At 39.3% G+C, this 17358-nt stretch overlaps 1 protein-coding gene across 3 annotated transcripts; it reads left to right on the top strand.

Moving 5' to 3' along the window:
• The first annotated feature begins 2315 nt into the window (after positions 1-2315).
• Positions 2316-17043, top strand: LOC108669576. Of its 3 annotated transcripts, none has more exons than XM_018156956.2 (16): positions 2316-2986; positions 3345-4115; positions 4369-4637; positions 5171-5293; positions 5750-5848; positions 6364-6544; positions 6939-7055; positions 7384-7460; positions 8726-8819; positions 9170-9295; positions 9923-10012; positions 10769-10859; positions 11800-13498; positions 13789-13911; positions 14594-14717; positions 14966-17043. In XM_018156956.2, the coding sequence occupies exons 1-16, from the start codon at positions 2428-2430 to the stop codon at positions 16243-16245; spliced, it is 5823 nt and encodes a 1940-aa protein (XP_018012445.2). In that variant the 5' UTR covers positions 2316-2427; the 3' UTR covers positions 16246-17043. The 3 variants fall into 3 exon arrangements, with proteins under 3 accessions (XP_018012445.2, XP_047735665.1, XP_018012444.2); XM_047879709.1 differs by having other exon boundaries at positions 9167-9295; positions 13186-13498; XM_018156955.2 differs by having other exon boundaries at positions 9167-9295.
• The last annotated feature ends 315 nt before the right edge of the window (positions 17044-17358 follow it).

Below are 17358 nucleotides of genomic sequence, written 5' to 3'. Positions count from 1 at the left end.
AAGTCTTAATTCTTTAGAGTTTAGATTATAACCAACTAAGATCTAGTCCCCATTTCCCAAGTACTATCATTTTCAATAAATTGTATAATGGATTATGGATATATCTACTTTGTTCACCCAATTAGAATTTGATTGGCATCAGCTTTATAGCTAAGTTACATTTTATTAAAAATTACTGCAACCTTTGGTTATTCTTATTTAGAACAAATTCTCTATTATTGTTTTGTTACTTTATAGTATTTTAAAATTTTCTTATAGGTCTTAGGCCACAGCTATTCAGGAAAATCAGGATTGTCTTAAATGCTAATCATCTAATGATGCATGCATCATGCACTAAGCCCTAAGTCTTACTAGACAACAGAAAGAATGAACATTGAACCTAACTTACTTAAGGGGAGCGTCTACCCTGAAAATTATCTCGGCTATTTACAGTCGGATCACTCTGAAACTTGGTACACATATGTAAAATGGAAAAAAACTCGCATTTTGTTCGTGTAAATTTTTAGAAAAAAATGAAAGAAAACGTGAAATTCTTAGAAAACGGCTATAAAAGGGGGTACTGTAGAAATGGATCTAGTCCTGGGATTTCCAAGCTACAACATCGAGACACATATCATTTGATGCATGAGGTCTTCATCTACAAAATGTTCATCTCCTTTTTTTGAAATTCCAATTTTTGTGGAAGTGGGGGGCATTTTTCCAAAATGTTTGGAATTTTGGAAATTTTTCGATTTTCCCCCTGCCACCCCCCTCTTTTTGCCAAATAAAATTCAAACTATAATGAAACTAGAAAAACCGGGATGAACAATTTGTAGATAGTTTATTTGCAAATTGAATGGTATATGTCTCATTGTTGTAGCTTCAAAACTCTAGGAGGACATAGGTTTTCCGTGATAATAAGTGTGAATGTTGAGGAGAGCGCGACAAAGTCCCGCGCGCACCACAATATGCGCTCAATGTAGCATAGATACCAAACTAAACGTTTCTGGAGCTTGATTCCACTCAAGGATGATGGGAGCGACTACATGCACATCTCTCCCTACAAAGCCCGGAGGCACACTGAGTCAGACCTCACAAAAACACTATATTTGTAGTGGTGGACAGCGAATTATCTCGTATCTAATTACTGAAAGAACTCCCCCCCCCGCCCCCCTTTCATGAAGTGTCGTGTACGTGAAAATCGACATACAGAGATAGTAGTGGTACCATTGGATAGGCCAGAATGTCAGCTTTAAGATGAGACTAAACACGTAACTGCAGCACAACTCAAGTAGACACTATATTTAAAGAGCTTAGCAGCTAATTAGTTCCTATCTAATTACTTAAAGAACTCCCCCACCCGCCCCCCTTTCATGAAATGTCATGAAATCATAAATCAACATACAGAGATGGCAGTGGTACCGTTGGATAGGGCAGAATGTCAGCTTTAAAATGAGTATAAAAACCGAAAAAGTAAAAATTTTCAATTTTAGGGTAGACGCTCCCCTTAAGAATGAACCAAAGTCAAAAGTTTTGGAAGCTAACTATGTGTATATTAGCTTCTATTGTTAGCTTTTTTAGCTATTTGTATTGCACTTGCAGGGGCCTTTGAAATACCTAAAATTATAAATAGAAATATTTTGAAAAAATTTAATTGTAGCACATATATATAAAACTTTAATCACATTTTCTGATCATATTGATTTTTTCAAATCTTGTTATATGAAGTAAAATTTAATTAAATTTGAAATCATCCCTCATTTATGATTTCTACAACTTTTGATACCTTCAGTTTCTACTGCCTTGGCCAGCCTCAACTCCTGCTGCACCTTTAATTTTTAAATCTGCACCCCGTAACCTGTCGATAAATTACCTTCTTCTTCCTTCTAGTTCCTTGTGGTCAGGTGATTACCCAATGACTATGAGTATGTCTATAGAAGGAACACCCCTTTCAAAATCATTGAAGATTGTTCACAAAATTAGGATCCAAAGTAGTCAACTAGATAACTTAAATAAATTTGGTTTAATGACATTATCGCCATAGGCAAATTTCTGGCATTTCAAACACCAGTAAAAAAAGAATATTTATACTGTATGCTTCAGATGTTGAGCCACATGCTATGTGAATACAGTGTGAACTGTGTGATTAATGATGAACTTGCAAGTGAGTTGCAGACTTGCAGTCACATAAAGAACCAGCTATGTGGATTTGGTTAAATCAAAAGACCATGAATGTTAAAACTTATAAATGGGGTGATCAATGTGAATCTTGTTGCCAGATTACTAGTAGAAAATATTAGAGAAGACTGCTTTTTAAGTATTATTTTTACTTCACTTTTCCTATTTTATTTATATTTCAGGAATTGATAAGTGAACATTAAAGCTAGCAATATAAATTCTTCTAGCCATGTTATCCTCCTGAAGCTTTGGTTTGTTAGTTTAGTATTCATGGCAACACCATACTTTTATCTGGATGAAGATTCTTCTCAAGATGACAATCAGTCCCCAATACCTCATGCTGATGAAATATTGAACAATGGATGTGGTGAAAATTTGGACACAAAATCTACAAGACTGAGAAAAAAGGTTGCACTAACAGCACCCCAGCTTGATGGCTTGTTCTATTATGATCATCACCTTAGCAAGCAGGATGCATCTCTTGAAGCCAACCGATTTCAACCTGACTCATCTGATATTGTCAACCAATCACAGCATTCTGAATCTTATAATTCTCGATGCAGTTTTTCATTTGCAGGCTCTACTGTGCCACAATCATCTTTGCTTCACCTATCAATGGGGGCTTCATTCTCAAGCCAGTTGAGCAGCACTCATCTCACTCACTCTGTAGTGAGAAATGATGTATCAGGTGATCCTGCCATTCTGGTTTACTGGGACCTCATCAATGAGTTGCTAGATGAACAAAATTGGAAGCGACTGGAGCAGCTTGCAGCAAGTCTTCGTGATATTACTGATCTTCTGCTCTCTGACACCACTTGGCTCTCTTTAGGTAACTGAGCATTTTCAAAATTTTCCTGTGTCAATTTTTTTCTAATTTATCAATTTTCTTCAGAAATCAAAGTGACATTTAAGAAGCATAACTGTAGACTCAACAAGTTATTGCCCTAGAAAAATTGTGTTGATGGCTCTTTAAGTACCATCAGATACGGTATTCTTCAAATACAATAAAGAGACATATTTTATATAGGTATTTACTATGTGACTATTTGTATCACAACAATTTAATCACTAAAAATGGTCCAAGTTACCCCATTTTACAGTACTAATGCATGTATTAGTTTTTATTGATAAAAATTGAAGTTGCAATGGTATTTGACCATTAATTTTACTCTGATATTTATTTTCAGATTTCCAGTCATTATCAGAACTCATCAGTGTTTTTGCACTTCTTGTCTTGGATGAGAAGCTAACTAACTTCAATGTTGTCTCAGAACCTCAATCTCCATCCAAATCAAAAAAATCTACTGGTAGTAGGAAACTGGCACACATTCCAGATGAATTCAAAGGTTCATTACCATCTGGGGGAGCTTCTCATGCTACCCCATCAGAAATGGGCAACATACCAGTTACGGATAGCATGGAAATTGCTAATAATCTTGAAGATGCTGGCACATCTACTGGGATATTTCCCATCTCTGTCAACTCTGAAAATATGACTGGTGGATCTACTGCTGCACACAATAATGTTGCCACCAGCAGTGTGAAGTCTGACATGCTTGCCACATGCTCTACCAAGTCAACTTGCCCAGCCAGAATGATTACAGCAAATCCAGCTGATGCACTTGCTGCTGCTGCAACAGAGGCATCAGATAACATTGGCCTCAGCACCGATAATACATCAGGACTTGCTGTTACACCTACAATGATCAAGGCTCTTCCAAAGAATGACCAGCCCATATCTGAATCAGCCAAGAAAGAAGTCAGTTTTGCTGAGCCTCGTTGTGTTGTTTTGGACGAGCCAGTCCAAAGACCAGTATCACCAACAGGAAGTGGAGGTTCTAATGCTGTGTTGGAAACCAATCATGAAGATGAGTGGAAGAATCATGTCATCTCTCAACTGTTGATTGTATATGATTTGTTGCAGAAAGTCCATCATGTGAGAATTTTTGAGAGACACGGTGAGTCAAACTTGAGTTTTTCACTCCTGCATAGAAAGCTTGTAAAACTCAAAATCTCTATTTACCATATTGTTAGTTGTTACTTCATCTTGTAATTTTTTATTTTTTAGTAGCAATTGCAATTGAATTTAGCACTGATGCCATATGATGCAAGATAAATATTTTTCATTAAACTTATTCTGCAACATTGGTTTGTAGATGATGCTTTCTGATGCATTTTTGTGAATTATAAATTCTATTATATGCATTGCAGTTCCTATATCACTGGCTGCCTGTTTTGGATATGCCAAACACTACGGCCCCTCTGCCCCAGCTGCCAGTAATACATGTAGTAACTGCAAGACTTCATTAAGCAGTGGCCCATCTACAGTATCAACAAGCCTCTTGCCTTATCATTTGTCTCCTAATCTGTGCCAAGCTTGTCAAACTCGTGACACACCTGGAAGCCTCCCTACATGTTTTCCCTTCCCCTACATCAACTTGCAATGCATGCGGAGTCTCCAGTCTCTCAACATCAACAGGGTCAGATATTTTAATCAAATTACATGTCTACATGGAATTTGGTGACGGGAGAAGTTTAGTTATGCAAACTCCTGTCCCATTAAGGTTTGCCATGTGTTAATATACCTTTGATGACATGAATTGCTTATGTTAAATAAATGAATTATTCTAGGAAGAGAGCTTCACGTTTCTTGCTATCATAAGTCTAAAGTATGATTTCAAACTGGAATCAGCTGGAATCTCAAAACTACAAAATTGGCTTTTTTTTGCAGTGCTGTAGGTCGTCATTGTCAAAACGACCTCAACTAAAAATGCATCATGTATATGATAATAATTTTGCAGTAGAATTTATTGAAATTTTCAAAGCAGTTATCAATATGCAAATCAGATGTTTTATAAAATATCATTGTATCTTGTTCAAATTTAAATGCTAACTCTAACTTTTTTGGATATACGGTAGGTGCCTGATTAATTTGACCCATAACTTGTTTCAAGACTTTTTGCTGAGCTAATTAGAAGGTAACAGATGACATGAATATTTTGTGTTTTTGCAGGTGCCATGGCATAAAATTCATGGGTTGAGCTGCCACCGATCGAGGCGGCTGCGCTACATCATGATGAGAAGGGCAGGAATGACTTCACTTGAGCAGCTTGCAGCTCACTGCTGTGCTGATCAGGTTTGATTGGTGACTAATTCTGCATAATGTATACTGTCAAATAATTCCTCAAGGTTAACAATATGACGTTAATACAAATTTTATTGATTGTCTTGTAAGATGGAAAACTGTTTGGTACAAATAAGGAAGTGGAAGAACTTTACATGCAATCAGAGAGGCTATCATTGGAGATCTCATTGAATCTTTCTCACAGTGCATAACTAAATCAACATGATTCAAATCAGGGTTAAATTCGTGTTCTGTATAATTGTGATTTCTTTGTTGTATTACACCCTTATTTCTTTCTTATCCACTAGTAAGCATCAGTCTATCATTAAAATTTTTTTCGAATTTACGTTAGTACTTATTTTTTCAGTGTCGGAGAAAAAATACTTTACTATCATTCCCACTTGGAACTCTGCACGTGCAATAAAAACTTATCTTAAAGTTTTTTTCAATCGTGCAATAATTTTTCAGGCTCAGAAGCAAGCATGGCATCACCTGCTGGAGTTGGATGTCTCGTACAACCCTTTACGCACGCTGGACTCATCTGTGTGCCTCTTCCCTAACATCACAGTGTGTAAAAATAGTCCATATTTATTTATTAATATTAATAACTAGTGAATATTGCATATTGATTAAAATTTCAATTTGGTTAATCATCAAGGAGAGAAAAGGTAGAGCTTTTTTGAGACTCGTGTAATATTTAATGTTTATAAATCATGAAACTGAGTTTACTTAAATGGGAGATGCAAAGTACAATATAATTGATTGACCTGCTAACTTCTTTGTTGTATGATAGTATCTATGGCTCAATTTAAATAAGAAACTGTTTTAGTCGGCTATTCATTGATCAATTATATACGTATGACTGATATATGATCCTTGTTAAAAACTTTTGTTGGAAATTAAATATAAATATATATATATTTTTTTTGTTGGAGCAGTTAGCTACAAATGTAACATTTTATAAACAATTTGATGGAATTTTTGTTGTTACTTGTTCCCTGCAGCTTGTACTAGTATTTTTTCTTGTGAATGCAAATTTTTGATCCATGTGATTAATTTTGATATGCTTCATTTTTGTACAGGCCCTTCATCTAACGCACTGCGACCTAACTACAGCCGAGGGCTTGCAGCAGATGACGGCTCGCCTGACGTTCCTCGACCTCAGCTACAATAAACTCTCCACAGTGCCTGGACTGTCAGCCTCCTGCTGCCAGTCACTCCTTACGCTCAGAATTGTTGCCAACTTCATCGTCTCCCTCAGAGGTGAGAAGATATTGCATGTGGAGTTTTTCAATACTGTTATTAGCGCATTTTCTCATTTATGGAAAAAATGCCCTATTGTGCTCGTCATGTCCGTACGTGACTTCACGTTTTTGTCGACGAGAAAATGCGCTCTCTGTCGCTCACTGCAGTGAGTACCGAGCTATATTTTTTTTTGTTGCTTGAGCTGCACTTTTCAGTGGTGCGTTTATATATTTTTGTTTTGAGGAGCTTTCCCTTTCATTTCCTTCTGTGAATGTTGTGTGGACCCAAATTTTCTTAAAGCTACCAGCATTTTTTTCAATTTTTTTCGCCCAGCTATTTTTGATACATTTTTTGCCTTATTTGATGGCTATTTTTTACATAATTTTTTTACTGTATTCTTCCATCAATCAAGGTCTGGCGCGCCTGGAAAGCCTGGAACATTTGGAGCTGCAGGACAACTTGATCCTCATGTCTGGGTCGCTGGCACCTCTAGGCTGCTTATCTGAACTGCGCTCTCTGAGGCTTGCAGGTCAGTTTGAAATGGTCATCAACTTTTCTTGATCATAAATAGAGTATGAACCAAAACTATTCATACGGTGTATGCATGAGAAACAATTTCATTACAAAATAGGTAGAGATATTCTCCTGTTCATGTCCCCAATACCGTATGCTGATGAAATTTGTAAGTTTTACTATAGCTTCAGATCAAAGTTTAGTTAGTTCCTTTTTATTTAATATCATTCGTTAGTACCGTACCTTTGGCGCGAAATTTGTTTTTCTGAAGCACCAGAAAACCTTTTCCTACAACTATTACGTTTCAATTTTCTTTCTCCATCATGCGTGTCACCACTCAACAGGGAACCCTGTATGCTACGTACGAGACTCACGCTACGCAATTGTTAGTCGTCTGCATCCGAAGGTCAATGACCTTAAAGTAAGTAATGGGTAAATTTTGTATTGAAGTTTAAATAGTGTAGGTAATTAGTTTAATTCAATTGCTGCCATATTAGAGAAACGAGATGGCTAATATTTTCTTGTTATTTGTACTCGTGGAATTTTTTTCAATGCCAATCTGTGTATTGTGTTATAGCAACAAGATAAGTTTAGTAGTAAGAGGTTTACCGTTATACAGGGTCATCAATATTTACTGTTACATTGTTTTTTCAAAATCAATGCACTCGCAAAACAGTCAAATGTGTCGTATAGGAACCATGTCGACTGTTCTCCGGAAGGACCTAAAGTTGTCCCCATTCAAGCATGTCAAAAAACACCAACTGTCCGCTGAAGTTGTTGACAAACGCCTCCAAAGATCCAAGATTCTTCTTTCCCGCATTCATGATGGCATGCTGCCGAACCTCGTTTTCAGTGATGAGAAGATATTCAATGTTGAACACCACTTCAACTCCCAAAATGATCGAATTTGGTCGAAGAATGGGACGAAGGATCCCGTGTGGTGACTAGGAAGCAATGCCCGTCCTCAGTGATGGTCTGGGCAGCCGTAACGGAGAGTCCTCAAGGAGTCCCCTCTTTTTTGTTGACAGAGGGGTGAAATTGAATCAGAAGAACTATCGAGATGCCATCCTTGTTGGTGCATTGTTGCCCTGGGCACGAAAGCACTTCAAAAAACGTCCCTGGTCGTTCCAGCAGGACTCTGCACCATCCCATGGGGTCAAATCGACTCAGGAGTGGCTGTCCGAGAATGTTCCCCACTTCATTACCAAAGATGAATGGCCCCCATCGTCACCCGATCTGAATCCTCTGGATTTCGGGATCTGGTCATACCTTGAGAGCAAGGTCTCGACCGTTCACCATAACAGTTTGGACGCCCTAAAGGTCGAACTGCTGAAGGAGTGGGCCAAAATCCCGCAGATTGTCATTCATGACTCGTGTAAGGCTTTCTCTAAGCGTCTACAACTCGTTATTGATGCAGATGGTGGACATATTGAATGAAATTGTGGGAATTGTATCTCTGAACCTCTGCCTACATAAATACATTTTTAAACGTTCACAATTGTGTTTCATTTCATAGTTCTAACCACTCAAAGTTGTAACGCTAAATATTGATAACCCTGTGTGTCTGTGAATTTAGACCTTGGAAATTACCATTGACGGGTATACCTATATTATCTCGCTGCGTTTATTTACCGCGTCCAATTGATATAAAATTTTATTATATAGTAACAATTCTCCACTGTACAGATAATATTGGATGAACGACGTCTGACCAACGACGAGGCGGCTCTAGTGGCCTCGAAAAATTGGATCTTCGTGCGTCAGGAGGCTTGTGTCACGGGTGAGTGTGCGTCTTAACCCTGTGTCTATGGATACATTAACCATCAATGCTATTCGTACCTATCAGCCAGGCCGCGAGAGTTCCGTTATTACACAGAAGGTTAATCAGAGCAATGATGACACTTCGTCCAAATATGCGATGCCCTCTTTGTTCTTGTACGGGTAATACTCGTGTATTTTGGCCCGGCAAATATCAATGCTACCGTCGACATGTGCTTGTGTTGTGGGTGTGCAAGTGTTACTATGTGAGTGTGTTTTCTAATCAGTCACTGACTTGATTGGTTTCTCTATTATCTTCACCACTAAATCTATAAAATTATATCAGGTGTTACAGGTTCATTGCTTTAGCAGGGACAGACCCGGTGATGTCTCCCGAGGTTGTGCTGCGGGCCCAGCAAGCTGCGCTGCCCCCAAGCGATTCTCGCCTGCTGCCAGTCTTGCGACCCATTGACGGCCCCGTCAGGCCCAAGAGAAAACGTACGTCCCTTGGACTGATTTTTTCAGGTCTTAGTAGCATTTTAGCTTTACATCTCCAGTTATTGTTTGGTAAAATTTATTGATCAAGACGTACGTCTCTTGGACCGATTTTTTTCAGGTCTTAGTAGCAGTTAAGGTATACATCTCCAGTTATTGTTTGGTAAAGTTTGTTGATCAAGACGTAAGTCTCTTGGACAGATTTTTTCAGGTCTTAGTAGCAGTTTAGGTTTACATCTCAAGTTATTGTTTGGTAAAGTTTGTTGATCAAGAGGTACGTCTCTTGGACAGATTTTTTCAGGTCTTAGTAGCAGTTTAGTTTGGTAAAATTCAGTTATTGTTTGGTAAAATTTGTTGATCAAGACGTACGTCCCTTGGACCGATTTTTTCAGGTCTTAGTAGCAGTTTAGGTATACATCTCCGGTTATTGTTTGTTAAAGGATGACAGAATTTGTTATTTTATTTATACAAGTTTGATTAAATACTAGAGAATGCATTATGTCAATGAATCGTCGAAAAACTAACGCAAAAATTGTTAACAAAATATATTCTTTGGTCTTCATTAGATATGGTTTGATATAAAATCTCCACATCTCAGTATGCATTTCTAAATAATTTTTATTTTTGTAGGTTCTACCAAGAGAACACGGCTGGTGGAGATCGCTGAGCCAATGGGAGACGAGCCTCAGGGTGATAGCACAGGAGTATCTTATTCATCTGGTGGGTGTCAGCTTTGATATTCTTGGGCATCTCAGCCGTTTAAATAAATTATCGCTGCTACCATTATTATATATATTATCTCGAATGTTATTATATATCATCTCAACCATTATTATATATCATCTCAACCATTATTAAATATCATCTCAATCGTTATTATGTATTATCTCTTTTTAACATACGAAAAGTTAATCAATGAATTAGTTTTATAATGTTTATATAAAATATCAGCTAGAATATCGGTCGATTTTACGGCATATTCAATGTACTCTCTTTTAATTAATCTATTTTAAATGTGAACAAGGTTAGAGTTTGCTTCTAATACGACTCGGTGCAATGCAGCTGTAATAATTAGTGTTGCATTGTATATTTAATGTATCGAGTGGATATAGGGATCATTCGCTGTAAGGTGCTTGGTTATAATTTACGAATGTGAAGTTATAGAAAACGTACGCCTTATGTTGTTATGACCGCATTTGGTACTGGTGACAAGAAGGGTGCGTTGTATGACAATTTCTTACCAGTGGCAAGAAGAGTGCGTTGTATGACAATTTCTTACCAGTGGCAAGAAGGTTGCGTTGCATGACCATTTCTTACCAGTGGCAAGAAGAGTGCGTTGTATGACAATTTCTTACCAGTGGCAAGAAGGTTGCGTTGCATGACAATTTCTTACCAGTGGTAAGAAGAGTGCGTTGTATGACAATTTCTTACCAGTGGCAAGAAGGTTGCGTTGTATAACAGTATTTGTACGTGCAGGGACCTCACCATCTGAAACAGGGATCGCCTCCTGTTCATCACATCCGCCTTCGAGTAACTCCGCTAGCGCTGGGTCTCCTCGCGATCTCAGGTACACGCGTGATTATTACCCTTCGATCTCCTCATGTATATGCCTCCTCCCACCTCCCCCCCCCGGCTAGTTTTATTTTACTACCTCTTTCCTATCAGCTATACTCCTTTCCCCACCAGCTAATTTGGTTTTACCTCTAGCATGGACATGCAGCACATTGGCATATGCGTCCTCCCGACGTTCAACAATTTTGTTTCGTCCCGACCATCCACTGATTAATTATTCTCCGCCTAGGATGCTTTGACATGTTTTTTCATCAGCCCTGGAGTTTTTCTGCTGTTTTACCGCTATAAAATATAAATGTTTGAGACAAATCCAACTACTTCCGATCCATACTCCAATTAGAGTTCCCGGATGACGTTAACGCAAAATCGCCTCTTATCATCTGGATGGTTGATTCAATTAGAATTCTTCATTTATCATGATTGTCTCTTTGGGGGATACGTATTCATGTCTTTTCACCACGTTCTTAAAAAACGTTTTCGTCAATATCATTCATGTTAGTTAAAAACTTTCTAACTTGTATCACTGGGGATTTTTTCTTCGTGCGTTCTTCTTAGATCTCTTCTTACTTCAATCGAATCCAAATGATTTTGGTTTTATATGTGGATAATAATTGTTCTAATTCGAAAGACAGATAGTTTAGCATGATGAATATATCTATCGGACAAGCATGCATTATACGATCAATATATATCCCATTTACCATCGAGACCAATCGTTTTGAACATACATGCGGGGTTGTCTAAAATCAATGTTGCATGGTGCATCTTCTAAACTTGTTGTGTCTCGGAATCTATGGTACCGTCTAATGAGGTTCGAAACTACTACGTATTGCCTTCCGTGGCAGTTCTTCGTATTTCTAATTTGTCCTGATTTACAGCGAAGTTTATTTCTCTGTGTCCGTGACTCGGGTCACAGCAACTGTCCCTTCCAACAGGGAGACAGAAGGCGTGCTGCCTCACCAAGTGGTAGTGGAGGACCTGCTGCTCAATGCTGCGCCGCGCAGCACTACGATAATCCAGTCATCGAAAGTGCCGAGTTGTAGTCGGACCAATAAACCTGTGCTAGACAAGGTTGTTGAACGTACATGTTCAAGAAAAAAGGTTGAAGAAAAAGACTTGAGGTTGAATCGAAATGCTGTAGGTACCGTAGTTAGGAGTCCTAGCAACTGTCCCGTAAATCCGAAGGATAGAATTGTCGAAAAAAATGACGAGTCTCACGGGAAAATTGGAATCTCAGATGTTAATGGAATTAATAAAGTGAGTGATGATAAACGCCTGAATAAGATTAACGAAAGTAAAGAAGATCTAGAGGAAGATGAGAATATTGATAAGCCCTCAACTGCTGGATGTGATGAGAAATACAGTAACGGCAAAGATCCCGACAAAGATGGCGGAGGAGCAGCTGGCGGCGGAAGTGCGTCTGGAAATTCCACATTGCAGTCCAACGGCGGTCACAACGGCAGCTGCGACGGCGGCAATAGTGGCTCGGAAAGGGATAACAGTGAAGGTCAATACCAAGGTCGGGCTGGCAGTGACAGCTACCGACAATGCACCAACAATTCAGTAAATTCTGGGCTAAGTATATCTTTGGCAAGTGTTGTTGTCAAAGACGAACCGGGAGTACCGGATGACGAAACTGTAGGACCACAGGCGCTTCTTCTGTGTGATGATCAGGCTGGAGTGAATAATGCGTGGGTTGAGGCGGTGGTACATCCTTCGCAAGCTCATGTATCTGCTGGTGATGGGGAATCCTTTTTCCGTCCTCTCAATAGTGGGTTGCATGACTCTCGGGGAAATTGTTTAGGCATTGATACGCATGCTGAAAGGACGGATGAATGTAACGTCGATAAATGTGGAGAAGTAAAGTCGCATGTCTTTGGGCAATACATAGGTGAGCAAGAATCATTGATGGCTGAGGCAAAAGGTGTGTTGAATTGGGATGAAGAGCAGCGAGCTATTCTGTCTGCATCACTTACTAAAAGGGCTTCTGCATGTGAACGTAACTTCGAGAGTCCTCCAGGTGAGATTACCTCACCAAAAAATTCACCCCAAAACATCGTCACAGATGTCCAGGCGTTTAAGAAGGCAACTCAATGCAAATGTTTAACTTGTGTTATGAATAATAAAACATTTATTGTAGGCGCGTATGCTACCGAAGCAACGCTCACTGATCGAGATCTTCATAAACTCAGTTCACTTAAAAGAAGTAGATCAGTTTTGACTTTATACCCTGACGACATGACAAAAGACCTTCAAATTGATAGTGAAGATAATATCTGGTGTGCCATACTAAACAGATGTGATAATTTCGATGTTGCCAGTTTTACGAGTAACCGCGGTTCGTCGGGCAACAGTCGCGGGTTGAAGGCAAGGAACGCACCGCCAGCGTCGTACGAATGTCGCGTTATTGAGTACTGCCCGCCGTTCTTTTACGAACGCCGGCCTCTGAACGCCGCGTGTCACAATAGTGGCCGTTACTACGGTGCCTCGAGTCCTCCGAGAGAAGAGGACGACGCCATGGACCAGACGCTTCATTGTGACTCGAGATGGAGTCTGCGGAGGATGGAGTGCGTTATTAGCATCAGTGGGCGCGTTATGGTTGAAACCAGCGATGACTGCAAGCAAGGCTTTAAGGTACAAACTCACATCAAAATTATGCACGAACGATTTACAAACTATATATTTAAAACGACGTATGTTAAGGATATTGAACTTGCCTGTCATTTGTGCTCAAAAAAGAACTCTAAAATCCTATTAATAAATTCTCACTAATTTAAATGCAAAAAGCTACTAGTAAATTCACCATTTCTTGGTATTCACTTGTAGTTTTCTTCGATTTAAAAATCATGATTAACTCGTTATTTAAACAAACTGCTGATCTGAGCGAGTTGCATTACCACCAACGGCTGTTATTTTGTGTGTAGGTGGTATTCACGCAGCTACGCAGCGTTGCTGTCATGGCTGACACTAGACTGCGTGTCACGTTCTGTGATCCTCACCACAACGTACTGCACCGCACCTACGAGCTCCTCCCTCATGTCTTGCAAGTAAGTGTGTCATCACTACAGCGTCATGGTCGGAAATGTCGTTCTAATAATGATGCAAATTTTCGAATAGCCGCTTACGCATTGAAAACTACAGGTCTTCACAAGTGGTTGAATTGCTAGTCGTTTTTACTTAGACAAGCAGCGCGTGGATCTTGATCAGTTTCCTGCGTTTGTTTAAATTCGTCGAAGTGCAAATTTGAAAGTTTTGAAGGAGTATTAGTTTCTGGAGTAATGAATGTTCCTGACGGTAAAGGTTGATAGTTTCCGCGCACTGTCCCACGGAAACTATCAACATGTAATATGCATTTCTGATATTAGTTTTACTAGCTCACAAACATCTCTGTTAAATATATTTGTTGTATAACATTAACCGCGCATCTGCTCTATTAGCATCATAGCATGTGTTGATATTTTCGGTCTAACGTCCCGACTTGACATTTTTTAGTTCTATTGAGATTTCCTCCAGTTCATCCATGGCCGATATTATTTATTCAGATAATTTCAAACCTTCTCTGCATCTATATTGTGTCCATATTAATGATAATATTAATATTAGATAATGAAAGTCGAAAACTTCAGGACTAATGATTTGATAATTGTGCATAAGAATTTATCACTCGACAATTTCCTTTGTAGATATGGAAGAGTTTGAAACATATTTTCTTTTGCTTGCTTTGTGCAGTCATTAATGAAGCACTTCAGGCTGCTGCTGGCAGACAGTAAACTGCAGTTCAAAGTCAATGATGCGCTAACTTGTCAGCACTGTCAACATGTTTTCAGCTCTAGTCTCACCGTCAGCGTTGAAGGTCTGTATAACATTCATTAAACCACAACGCTCAATAGGCTGTATTCTTTTATTAAACCTTTCCTGGTCTAACAGTAACGGGCATAAATTCCAGAGCATACTTCATGAATTTCGAGTAGAAAACGATCATTATTCTTGAAAGATCTTGTGTTAGCGTGATGAAGTAACCTGATTTTCATTGAAGAGGATTACGTTGGCATATTGTCATATTGATTTTTTTTGTAATGTTTTGGTCTCATCTTCCCTCAGGTTTCCCTCATGCACTGTGCCCAGATTGTGGGTGGACGACGGACGGCCAGCAAGTTGACCTTCACCTCGTAAACGCGACGCTGAGAGAGCAGCAGCGCGTCGTCTGCAGCATATTTCCTGGTGTCGGGCCCCTGCTGCCTATCTGCTCCCAGCCATGCAGTCATTCCCTGTGCAGTGTAGCTGCTGCTCGTCGCAGTGCGCGTTGCAATTCTGCGATAAATTTGCAGAATTTCAGAGACCCTCTTATGCGTTCTTTGTCTGTTAACAGCCTCACCTCGTCGTCTTTCTCAATCGATCAATCTGCTGCTACATTGGGCTACCCCAGTTACTACAATCGCCAGAATAAGAAGAGTTCCAATGGAAATATTTCGACTGGTTTTGAGACCAACTTGTCGTCATATCCTTACGATGGTCTGTTTGATGATCCCAACCTCACTTGTGCTCCTGCGCACGTCATCTCTGCGTCATTGGATGCCATCGCCAAAAAAGCATCTTGTCCTGTCACGGCTGGAGGCTTGAGCGCAATCGCTCATAGCCAAAACCGAGTTGTGCACCGCTCTCAAAAGTTGAACGAGGTCAACTCATCCGAATCTTTTCCTACCGACCGTGTTCTTTCCAAATCTGCTGATGAGCAAATTGCCGACTTTATTAAACAGAAGCTAGCCAGCACCTCGCCGCCCAATAGCTTATGCCGCAGGAACAACTCAACGCATAGACAAAATCATTTGCGGCTCTCGGGAACTTTGGGTATGTCGCAACAATCATTGCAAAACCGGACTATTCTGATGGACACTTCCATGACCACCGAACCAATTGATTTCGGTAAGCCCGTTTCTGGTATACGAGCTTCTACGCAGAGTCTTACACCATCTCCTGTAGTGGCTCCCAGACACGAACGTGTTGGACTGGCTCGCGCAGAGTTAGCTGAATGTCAGCCTCTTTTTCAAAATCTAACCGATTCCGTGCAGGTTCAAAAACTAAGCGGATCTTGTACTCCAGGAGGAAGAAATGCCCAGCAAGAAGCCAAGGTTTTTCTTTCCAAGCGCGAGATGGACAAGTCAAAATGGAATAAGGAAAACATGCGCCCTATGTTAGGATGGATGCCTAATACTGTTGCCACTATAGCTGAACCTAATTGTTACTCAGAACAACTACATGCTTCTATTTCCCGAGGCGGTCATGATTATGAATTGAGGAAGCACTCCGTGAGCTTACTCTACTCTGATGATCATTCTTCCGTTGCTGCTCGTGATGTACTAAGACAAAGGTTAGTTACATGACTTTTGTTATGAATCTAACCCAGGCAAATTTGGTTGAACATCGGATTCTGAGCTAATATCAATCACTGCATTTGGGACAGGGGATGTGCATCGTTGTTGCTATGTTCTTCCAGTGTTTAACAACTGTGTGTTTTTCTCGATTACCTTTTCCTCTCAATGTCTATCTTTTATAACAAAATAAACTAAGCAGCAACCTTCGACTACCCTGCATGTGGTGAGGAGCCTATGTGAAATAGAAAAATAAATTCATGGACCTTGAACTGATCTTTGCGTTATATGGTGAATGTTTCTTAAAAAATCTCATTGTTTAAATTCAGGTTAATTCCTCTTGAATGATTTTGTCGGTAGTTCATAAGTCAATATACACCATAGATGATGATACTTAGGTGGTACTCGTACGAGGTCATTAATTCTTGAGCAATGCCAAAACTAGTAAATAAGTTCAATATGTTTAACAGTTTTTCTAGATAGTGCGCGTCGTATAAGTATTTACGTTGATATTTAATGTATAGCGAAGTATAAAATCTACATTACCTTGATCTATCACATGGCTGCAGAGATAGAAGATCTTTTCAGCTTTCGATCTTTCACTTCTCATAGACTGAAATTAACCTTTCTGTCCTGTGTTGCTCGTCGTAATTTGTTCCATAGTGAGCAATGTAGCTTTAATTTAGAGGAAATTAATATATTATCTAGAGCCACTGAAGTTTCTGACTAGTTTGAGAATTACGAGTTTGAGTTATGTATTGAAATTATGTCTATATGTTCTTGAACCTGATTAAAAATTAAACGTTTGTTCCCATTACCTTACTAACCTCTTGGTCTTGTTATAATTTTGCGTGGTTGATTGGAATACTTTGTTTGTCTTGAACGCTTGCCGGTAAGTTTTATATACGTTTGCCCACGTTTTTTTTCAGTAACAACAAACTCCATAGAGTTAATGAGCTGAAGTTGGTGGAGTTTAATCTCAAATTAGATTCATAAAATCGTTCTAACGCCAAAAATTTGTGCCGCTAACACTGTCCAGTTATGCACTTTCTATAACACCTAATCTAGTTGCGCCCACGTAAAATTGCTCCAAGGAAATTTTTTGTTTGAGGGAAAGAGTGATAA

Source organism: Hyalella azteca, unplaced genomic scaffold (assembly GCF_000764305.2).
Source record: "Hyalella azteca isolate HAZT.00-mixed unplaced genomic scaffold, Hazt_2.0.2 contig3643, whole genome shotgun sequence".
Classification (NCBI taxonomy): Eukaryota; Metazoa; Arthropoda; class Malacostraca; order Amphipoda; family Hyalellidae; genus Hyalella; species Hyalella azteca.
Note: the sequence above shows the minus strand (reverse complement) of the source record. Positions and strands in the feature narration are given on the sequence as shown.

Excerpts from the sequence above, each read along its gene's own strand:
- LOC108669576 (XM_018156955.2), top strand. The coding sequence starts at position 2,428 with ATGGCAACACCATACTTTTATCTGGATGAAGATTCTTCTCAAGATGAC. Across the intron at positions 7,056-7,383 it reads GCGCTCTCTGAGGCTTGCAG|GGAACCCTGTATGCTACGTA; the intron begins GTCAGTTTGAAA and ends ACCACTCAACAG. Across the intron at positions 10,013-10,768 it reads AGGAGTATCTTATTCATCTG|GGACCTCACCATCTGAAACA; the intron begins GTGGGTGTCAGC and ends TTGTACGTGCAG.